The sequence below is a fragment of the Oncorhynchus mykiss genome, chromosome 17 (genome assembly GCF_013265735.2).
Source record: "Oncorhynchus mykiss isolate Arlee chromosome 17, USDA_OmykA_1.1, whole genome shotgun sequence".
NCBI classification, from domain to species: Eukaryota; Metazoa; Chordata; class Actinopteri; order Salmoniformes; family Salmonidae; genus Oncorhynchus; species Oncorhynchus mykiss.
The window spans coordinates 79388256-79398639 of record NC_048581.1 but is presented as its reverse complement, the minus strand read 5'-3'; the positions used below and the strand labels follow the sequence as shown (position 1 = coordinate 79398639).

General features: G+C 44.8%; 1 protein-coding gene across 1 annotated transcript; it reads right to left on the bottom strand.

Moving 5' to 3' along the window:
* Positions 1-5459: 5459 nt before the first annotated feature.
* On the bottom strand, positions 5460-9407 carry LOC110494654 (hyaluronidase-2). The gene is made up of 4 exons (XM_021569914.2): positions 9106-9407; positions 7584-8566; positions 6528-6617; positions 5460-6259 (listed from the first exon to the last, which is right to left on the bottom strand). The coding sequence occupies exons 2-4, from the start codon at positions 8520-8522 to the stop codon at positions 5861-5863; spliced, it is 1428 nt and encodes a 475-aa protein (XP_021425589.2). The 5' UTR covers positions 8523-8566; positions 9106-9407; the 3' UTR covers positions 5460-5860.
* Positions 9408-10384: the final 977 nt, after the last annotated feature.

Sequence of the window (10384 nt, the reverse complement as noted above, 5' to 3'; positions counted from 1 at the left end):
AGAACGTTTTCTCATACAGTCGACATTCGTTAAAGATACATGAACAAATGTATTTCGCTCTGAATCACCTTTGTGAATCGAATTGCGAGTTTGAAATATCAAGCCAATGTATGCTTAGTTTACTGTAGCCCAGTGGTTTTCAACCTGTGGTCCGCGGGGGTGCTGCAGGTGGTTTGCGAAATTGTTTAGATTAATTTTTTAATATATATTTTTTCTTCCAGACATAATAACAGTTGGGAGTATTAATGGTATTATAAGCAATTTCATGATGCAAATGGTTTATAATGATAATAATTACTATTATTATTATAAACAATTATTATTATTATTATAAACAATTATAATTATTATAGTTTATAATAGTTTATAATATTATAATAATTATTATTATTATATTATTATGTGCTACATTTACTGCTAAAAATGGATAACATTTGACCACCAAAATATTTTTTGTTTAGCAAATTCTGCGACTCCACCAATGGTGGTCCTCGAGAGCTTTTTACAGTGATTTGGTGGTCCCCGGAACAGGACAGGTTGGGAACCACTATAGCCCATTCATCTCGTGAAAATAGTGTATTATATAAATGAGTATTACTCTCAGAATGGGCCTACAGAATGATCTTTACTATTTTTATTTAACCTTTATTTAACTAAGCAAGTCAGTTAAGAACAAATTCTTATTTACAATGATGGCCTATCCCGGCCAAACCCGGACGATGCTAGACCAATTGTGTGCCGCCCTATGGGACTCCAAATCACAGCCGGATGTGATGCAGGCTGGATTCGAACCAGTGCCTTAGACCGCTGCACCACTCTGGATAATTAATTAATGAATTAGATAATTAAAATAAACAGGCTCTGTGCATTAACATTTTAACAGACCTGGCTATCTGCAATGTGTCTAAACACACAGGCCTATAAAACTTCAGGATCTGTTGCTGAAGACTTCAAAGGAACCAAAATAATTTTGGCTAGAGGAAACCTATAATTATGGTAGAGGAGGGCTGTTAAATCAAATATGGTGTTGTGGCCTAGGCTACAGTAAGGCAATGCTTCAGACAAAGTTTTATTTGACCCCAAAATCGGGAGGGTAGCCTATTACCCACTAATTTGGATGTCAAAAAAAAAAACTTTTTTAAAAGATATATAGATCAGTGGAGAATTGCCCTCAGAATTCTATAAACATGCAGGGTCTTTCCATAATGTTAGGTCATGTGTCAGCTTCCTGGAAACGTGTATTGCTGAAAAGAACATTTGGCTGGCAGCACCAGACAATTATAGGGGGGAAGGGGTTGTGCCAGACAAATCCAATCTCAAAAGTAGCCTGTATTTAAGGTCTAGGCCAGGGGTATCCAACTCTTACCCTACGAGGTCCGGAGCCTGCTGGTTTTCTGTTCTGCCTGATAATTAATTGCACACACCTGGTGTCCCAGGTCTAAATCAGTCCCTGATTAGAGAGTAACAATGAAAAAAATGCAGTGGAACTGGTATCGAGGTCCAGAGTTGAGTTTGAAGGGTCTAGGCCTATAGCCCATATGTGTACATTGTGATTTTTGGATCCACCAGAAACAAAGCAGAGAGAGTGACCAGAGAGACCAGAGAGAGTGACCAGAGAGACCAGAGAGACCAGAGAGACCAGAGAGACCAGAGATACCAGAGAGACCAGAGAGAGAGACCAGAGAGAGTGACCAGAGAGACCAGAGAGACCAGAGAGAGAGACCAGAGAGAGTGACCAGAGAGACCAGAGAGAGTGACCAGAGAGAGTGACCAGAGAGAGTGACCAGAGAGAGTGACCAGAGAGAGTGACCAGAGAGAGTGACCAGAGAGACCAGAGAGAGTGACCAGAGAGACCAGAGAGACCAGAGAGAGTGACCAGAGAGAGTGACCAGAGAGAGTGACCAGAGAGAGTGACCAGAGAGACCAGAGAGAGTGACCAGAGAGAGTGACCAGAGAGACCAGAGAGAGTGACCAGAGAGACCAGAGAGACCAGAGAGAGTGACCAGAGAGACCAGAGAGACCAGAGAGAGTGACCAGAGAGACCAGAGAGACCAGAGAGACCAGAGAGAGTGACCAGAGAGACCAGAGAGAGTGACCAGAGAGACCAGAGAGACCAGAGAGTGACCAGAGAGACCAGAGAGACCAGAGAGAGTGACCAGAGAGACCAGAGAGAGTGACCAGAGAGACCAGAGAGACCAGAGAGACCAGAGAGAGTGACCAGAGAGACCAGAGAGAGTGACCAGAGAGAGTGACCAGAGAGAGTGACCAGAGAGACCAGAGAGAGTGACCAGAGAGACCAGAGAGACCAGAGAGAGTGACCAGAGAGACCAGAGAGACCAGAGAGACCAGAGAGAGTGACCAGAGAGACCAGAGAGACCAGAGAGAGTGACCAGAGAGACCAGAGAGAGTGACCAGAGAGACCAGAGAGACCAGAGAGAGTGACCAGAGAGACCAGAGAGAGTGACCAGAGAGAGTGACCAGAGAGACCAGAGAGAGTGACCAGAGAGACCAGAGAGAGTGACCAGAGAGACCAGAGAGACCAGAGAGACCAGAGAGAGTGACCAGAGAGACCAGAGAGACCAGAGAGAGTGACCAGAGAGACCAGAGAGAGTGACCAGAGAGACCAGAGAGACCAGAGAGACCAGAGAGAGTGACCAGAGAGACCAGAGAGACCAGAGAGACCAGAGAGAGTGACCAGAGAGACCAGAGACCAGAGAGAGTGACCAGAGAGACCAGAGAGAGTGACCAGAGAGACCAGAGAGACCAGAGAGACCAGAGAGAGTGACCAGAGAGACCAGAGAGACCAGAGAGACCAGAGAGAGTGACCAGAGAGAGTGACCAGAGAGACCAGAGAGAGTGACCAGAGAGAGTGACCAGAGAGAGTGACCAGAGAGAGTGACCAGAGAGAGTGACCAGAGAGACCAGAGAGAGTGACCAGAGAGACCAGAGAGACCAGAGAGAGTGACCAGAGACCAGAGAGAGTGACCAGAGAGAGTGACCAGAGAGAGTGACCAGAGAGACCAGAGAGAGTGACCAGAGAGAGTGACCAGAGAGACCAGAGAGAGTGACCAGAGAGACCAGAGAGAGTGACCAGAGAGAGTGACCAGAGAGACCAGAGAGTGACCAGAGAGAGTGACCAGAGAGACCAGAGAGAGTGACCAGAGAGAGTGACCAGAGAGAGTGACCAGAGAGACCAGAGACCAGAGAGAGTGACCAGAGAGACCAGAGAGACCAGAGAGACCAGAGAGAGTGACCAGAGAGAGTGACCAGAGAGAGTGACCAGAGAGACCAGAGAGAGTGACCAGAGAGAGTGACCAGAGAGAGTGACCAGAGAGAGTGACCAGAGAGACCAGAGAGAGTGACCAGAGAGACCAGAGAGAGTGACCAGAGAGACCAGAGAGAGTGACCAGAGAGACCAGAGAGAGTGACCAGAGAGACCAGAGAGAGTGACCAGAGAGAGTGACCAGAGAGAGTGACCAGCAAGAGTGATGCATCTGCAAGATTTGTATTGGATGTTGTTAAGGCTTTGATTTATTTTGAAAGATTGAAACACATTACACAGTAAAATAGATGCACAATTCTGGAGAGAAAATAGTAGTCTTGTTTTTGTCATAACATTTGTCATAAAATAACAAAAGCTTTTTTCTTGTGTGAAAATACATTCATATAAATATGAACTTTTAACTAAAGATAAAAATGTCAAAGGTCAGGCACTAAGTACAATTTTGTGCTATTAAAAAAATCAAGTGCATCTGTCCCATTTTGGCACACACACATAACACAAACCTGCACATACATCATAAACTGAAAACTACCACACAAACTGGGATCATGAGAAAATTACAACTTAAAAGGGGAGGGGTTGTAGAAAGGAAAGGGGAGGGGGGTGGGAAGAATAGGCAGGCATGAGAGAGATACAGGGCCTTGCGAAAGTATTCGGCCCCCTTGAACTTTGCGACCTTTTGCCACATTTCAGGCTTCAAACATAAAGATATGAAACTGTATTTTTTTTGTGAAGAATCAACAACAAGTGGGACACAATCATGAAGTGGAACGACATTTATTGGATATTTCAAACTTTTTTAACAAATCAAAAACTGAAAAATTGGGCGTGCAAAATTATTCAGCCCCCTTAAGTTAATATTTAATAGCACCACCTTTTGCTGCGATTACAGCTGTAAGTCGCTTGGGGTATGTCTCTATCAGTTTTGCACATCGAGAGACTGAAATTTTTTCCCATTCCTCCTTGCAAAACAGCTCGAGCTCAGTGAGGTTGGATGGAGAGCATTTGTGAACAGCAGTTTTCAGTTCTTTCCACAGATTCTTGATTGGATTCAGGTCTGGACTTTGACTTGGCCATTCTAACACCTGGATGTGTTTATTTTTGAACCATTCCATTGTAGATTTTGCTTTATGTTTTGGATCATTGTCTTGTTGGAAGACAAATCTCCATCCCAGTCTCAGGTCTTTTGCAGACTCCATCAGGTTTTCTTCCAGAATGGTCCTGTATTTGGCTCCATCCATCTTCCCATCAATTTTAACCATCTTCCCTGTCCCTGCTGAAGAAAAGCAGGCCCAAACCATGATGCTGCCACCACCATGTTTGACAGTGGGGATGGTGTGTTCAGCTGTGTTGCTTTTACGCCAAACATAACGTTTTGCATTGTTGCCAAAAAGTTCGATTTTGGTTTCATCTGACCAGAGCACCTTCTTCCACATGTTTGGTGTGTCTCCCAGGTGGCTTGTGGCAAACTTTAAACAACACTTTTTATGGATATCTTTAAGAAATGGCTTTCTTCTTGCCACTCTTCCATAAAGGCCAGATTTGTGCAATATACGACTGATTGTTGTCCTATGGACAGAGTCTCCCACCTCAGCTGTAGATCTCTGCAGTTCATCCAGAGTGATCATGGGCCTCTTGGCTGCATCTCTGATCAGTCTTCTCCTTGTATGAGCTGAAAGTTTAGAGGGACGGCCAGGTCTTGGTAGATTTGCAGTGGTCTGATACTCCTTCCATTTCAATATTATCGCTTGCACAGTGCTCCTTGGGATGTTTAAAGCTTGGGAAATCTTTTTGTATCCAAATCCGGCTTTAAACTTCTTCACAACAGTATCTCGGACCTGCCTGGTGTGTTCCTTGTTCTTCATGATGCTCTCTGCGCTTTTAACGGACCTCTGACACTATCACAGTGCAGGTGCATTTATACGGAGATTTGATTACACACAGGTGGATTGTATTTATCATCATTAGTCATTTAGGTCAACATTGGATCATTCAGAGATCCTCACTGAACTTCTGGAGAGAGTTTGCTGCACTGAAAGTAAAGGGGCTGAATAATTTTGCACGCCCAATTTTTCAGTTTTTGATTTGTTAAAAAAGTTTGAAATATCCAATAAATGTCGTTCCACTTCATGATTGTGTCCCACTTGTTGTTGATTCTTCACAAAAAAATACAGTTTTATATCTTTATGTTTGAAGCCTGAAATGTGGCAAAAGGTCGCAAAGTTCAAGGGGGCCGAATACTTTCGCAAGGCACTGTATATATTGTTGGGACTGAGAAAGAGCGAGAGAGCAATGTAAACAAAGTTATTTCCAGCGAGCCCTCCAATGTATCAAAAAAATCAAAACACACAAACAACCATAACTCTACGTACGTGTTCCACAGTGTTCCACCATCTAATCATAGATTCACCAACTTTACAGCATCCTGGGCCCCAGTGAATACATTTGCATTTGTCCCAGTGTATGTATATAATGTTTGTGCATTTTGTGGAAGTGTGTAGATAATGTCATGTGTATACCAATACACATTAAATCATTTTAAATGTAGCTGTATGAACTATGTATGTATGCAATCAGTCAGAGCAGGAGTGTGAGGAGTAGCAGGAGCAGACAGTGAACCCATGTCCCCATGACTGAAGGTGCGATACCTCTCTGTTGTAGGGGGTCTCTCTGGCCACAACCCTCTCCCTGGTAGCCACTATAGCACTGGCACTGAAACTCTCTCTGAAAGCCCATTATCTCCTCTTCCCCAAGCTGACCTAGAGTTTGAACCTTGAATTTGCCATTTTCCAGGCTGACTATGTTGTGGGTGAGGGGGCTGAGGTGCAGGTAGGCGTTAGTGTCAGGGTGTCTGCGCAGGCAGCGTCCTTGGGAACCGCACAGCCTCTGGCTGCACAGCTCTGCTGCCGTGGAGACATTGAGCAGGTACCTGCCCAGCGGACCCTGTAGGTACTCATTCAGACTGAAGCAACTGGTCTGGAAAGAGAAAAACACACACAGAGTTGAAAGATTGATGTTGTTCCTGCGTCTCTCCAATTTAAATGAAGCTTACAGTCCACTACAAACCATTTCACATCATAATAACAAAAAGCATAGGAAGAGGGGCTGCTACAAAAACACAACTCATAATCAGCTGATCATCAAGTGTGTGACATGATTGACTATGATATTGTGACAAGCAGTCAGAGGTCCTGTGATTTGGTCATTCAATGATTCGTAGCGATGTCATTGTGTGGACACTTGCCTTGCTGCCTGCATAAGCATGGTCTCCCCAGAGGATGATGCCTGCGGCCCCAAGAGCCACACTCTCCCCGATGGTGGAGACCAGGTCCGTCTGCAGAGAGATGAAATCATTACAAATCTTGACTATAGGAGTACAGATTTGTCACAAAAAGCACACCGTGCACAGTCATCACAAATCAGCCAGTGGAAATAGAACCAGAATTAACCACATGCACTTAGTATTGTTGAGCGTGAGAGGGGGCGAGAGGTAACTGGACCCTATAGACCTTGTGTATGACCACCTCTTATCTGCTCATGCCCCCTAAGGAAATGGACTATGGAGTGTTAGCGAGTAACATGTCCAACACCCATCCTGCTCACACACATACAAAAGAGTGGTAGTATTGGAGTGCCTGCTGATAGCGCAGGAAAGGGTTGCAGGCACAGATAAGGACAGAGAGAAATCTGTCTGTGAATCAGGGTCAATCAAACCAGCACACACAGACACACCACACAAAAGAGCAGTTAGAAATCACACCCATTGATTAAATAGATTTTAAAGAGGGAGTATTCAGAAAAAATATGAAACGGTTTCAAACTAAAACTCATTGAATCCTCAAAATATTAACTGAATCGGAATCATCATTCAAATCCCGATGAAGATTCTATTAGGGTAGGATTAGGGTAGGTTTATAGGCTGTAGATATTGGTTAACAGAAACTATTCTTCCAACTCCTTGACTACTTTCTCACTGAATTGAGCTGGAATATGATATGCAGGATGGATTTCCTGTCCAATGGTAAACAGTCTGATCAAAAGGTCTAGGTAGGTGGCCTGGGGTGGCCTATCTGTCTAAGCCACTGCCTCTGGAGGACATGTATGATGTTCTGCAGCCAGCATGGATTTGAATCTGTTCCAGTGCTCTTTCAGCAACCTCTCTCTCATACCTTTCACCTCCATCTGTCTCAACCCAATAAACATACAAAGACTTTAAAAAAAAACTATATTATTTAAAGGTCTAGGTAGGATAAGTGCTCCTGGTTAGTACTATGTGACTGTCAGTGAAACAGCCCCTCACCTCTGTCAGCAGGTCCAATACGTTGGCGTAGGTGGGCCGGGCATACACAAAGACAGGACGTGCCAGCCCGTCTCCCCCTGATGCCAGACGCATCCCCTCCTTCACCCGGTTCCGGACAAACTGGCGCCCAGAGGGCGAAGAACGTAGCACTGTGCTCATGTAGACGGAAGGGAAGAGGGCTGTACTCTCAGTCCACAGCCATTTGAGCATTTCATTCCGGGCCACCTCCACGTCAGGGCAGCGGCCTGTGTAGTTCTCCAGAGTGATCCTGTAGTCGTGGTTATAGCAGTCTGGGAATAGGTAGAACCCCCACAGCTGGTTGGGCCGCAGGCTCTTGGCCAGCCTCAGGGTCTCCAGCATGAACTTCCGGGCCGACATCTCAAACTCCTGCTGGGCCACCTTAGCCACACGCTCTGCGGGCCAAGCTAGGTTCTTCTCAGCCACCAGCTGGCGTGACTGTCTGCGGTACACATCCTTGAAGTCCCAGTTGCGGATCCACAGTGGTCTCCATTCCTCCCAGTCAATAACTGCCAGTCCCTTGGCCCCTGGTTCACGTATGTAATTCTGAATGCCCTCCGGCATCTTCTCCAGATGCTGAGTGAGACTGGCAATCTGCGGGAGCCCACCGTTCATGGCTGTACCATCAGGCTCATCATAGTAGGGGTACAACCCTAAGCGGTCCTTGTAAAATATGGTGAGGTTCTGGCGGACAAAGCCCTCGTTGGGCGACGCCACAATCTGGAACTGCTCCAGCTGAAAATGGATACCGTGCCGCGGGCCGCAGTCCTCCGTCGGGGCATTCCAGGCCAGGACCAGAGGCTTTTGGGGATACAGTGGCCATCTTGTGGGCTTCAGTTCCTCAGCACAGAAGCAGCAGTCCCATAGAAGAGTCACCAACAACAATACTTTCCAATCAGGCAGTACAGTCCAGTACAACATGACTTTTGTGGGGAATGAATATCTTTTCACTCTGCTCTCCTGTCCTGTAAAGATAAATTACATTAACTTATTTGAAATGTAAATTGAAGTGAACATCACAAATTATATTTGGGATTTCTAATCAATAGATTCAGATTTGCTACCAACTGTAATTACTTGGGTACCTCCATGACCATAAAAGTTGAAATAGAGGGCTGACTTTCCCCACAGGTTCAAGACATACACTGGGTTTATGAATAAAGGGGATAATATGGTGTGAACAGTTCAGCTGGTTTAATTCATTGTATTCCGCGTGAAAGCCTCTATGAATAATGCATGAAGATCAAGCAGCCTACTGTATATGACAAGCCTAGAAACAATACTACTTTTCATGAAGATGATGAATTTAATATTTAGTGAAAGTTTTAGGTTACTGAAAGTAATCCGTTTGTTGGGAAACAGTATTTAGCAGCAGTGGACTTGAAAAAGCAGTAGACGCTTGTCTCGGGAAACACACCCTTACATTTTTGCTGTGGGTGTACAACACCCACCTTTTACCCATGAGGAAGTTTTAATTAGTGGAAAAGAAAATAGAAAAACATACTTTACAGAAACGAGGAAGCATTCCCAAAAGATGGAGTCCTGCTATATTCCAAGCCACGTTTGTCTTTCCTCAAGATAAGTTGGAGAAAAGTGAATGAAACAAACTTTAAGTGATCCCTGCAATAATAGGTAAAAACACTGGTACTTCATTTATGTCACTGGCGTGTATTATTACTGTACTTTACAACTTGAAACGACAGTGAGTGTACCGTAAACCTAGTACTGTTGTCCGTTCAGTTGCACGAAACGCCTACCCTAGACTAGCGGGAGACTGGACCACTTCAGGATGTTCCATTCAGCATGAAAAGGGGGGAGTGGCGAACTAAACCGTACAATTATGATATTTGTACTGTAGGCGTGTCAAGTGGTTCTTAATATATTGTATGACACCAACAAAATTGAACTAACCTAGGTTTAATATCTTATATTTATATTTCTTTCCAGTTAATATTTCTTTCCCGTTTTTAATTGAAAATAGTTCCTTTAATTTGTCAATTGAACACTCAGAATGAGTCAGTCCAAAACGTTTCCAATTTGGTCATTGAAAACAGATGCAATACACATGACCAAAAGTACGTGGACACCTGCTTGTCGAACATCTCATTCCAAAATCATGTGCATTAATATGGAGTTGGTCCCCCCTTTGCTGCTATAACAGCCTCCACTCTTCTGGGAAGGTTTTCCACTCGATGTTGCGGGGACTTGCTTCCATTCAGCCACAAGAGCATTAAAGAGGTCTGGCTCGCAGTCTGCGTTACAGTTCATCCCAAAGGTGTTTGATTGGGTTGATGTCAGGGCTCTGTGCAGGCCAGTCAAGTTCTTCCACACCGATCTTGACAATCTATTTCTGTATGGACTTTGTTTGTTTTATGTGCACGGGGCATCGTCATGCTGAAACAGGAAAGGGCCTTTCTCAAACAGTTGCCACAAAGTTGGAAGCACAGAATCGTCTAGAATGTCATTGTATGCTGTGGCATTAAGATTTTCCTTCACTGGAACTTAAAGAGCCTGAACCATGAAAAACACCCCCAGACCATTATTCCTCCTCCACCAAACTTTACAGTTGGCACTATGCATTGGGGCAGGTAGCGTTTTCCTGGCATCCACCAAACCCAGATTCGTCCTTCAGACTGCCGGATGGTGAAGCATGATTTATCACTCCAGAGAATGTGTTTCCACTGCTCCAGAGTCCAATGGAGGCGAGCTTTACACCACTCCAGCCGACACTTGGCATTGTGCATGGTGATCTTAGGCTTGTGTGAGGCTGCTATGCCATGGAA

Excerpts from the sequence above, each read along its gene's own strand:
- LOC110494654 (XM_021569914.2), bottom strand. The coding sequence starts at position 8,522 with ATGTTGTACTGGACTGTACTGCCTGATTGGAAAGTATTGTTGTTGGTG. Across the intron at positions 6,618-7,583 it reads TATTGGACCTGCTGACAGAG|ACGGACCTGGTCTCCACCAT; the intron begins GTGAGGGGCTGT and ends ATCTCTCTGCAG. Across the intron at positions 6,260-6,527 it reads ATGCTTATGCAGGCAGCAAG|ACCAGTTGCTTCAGTCTGAA; the intron begins GCAAGTGTCCAC and ends TTCTCTTTCCAG.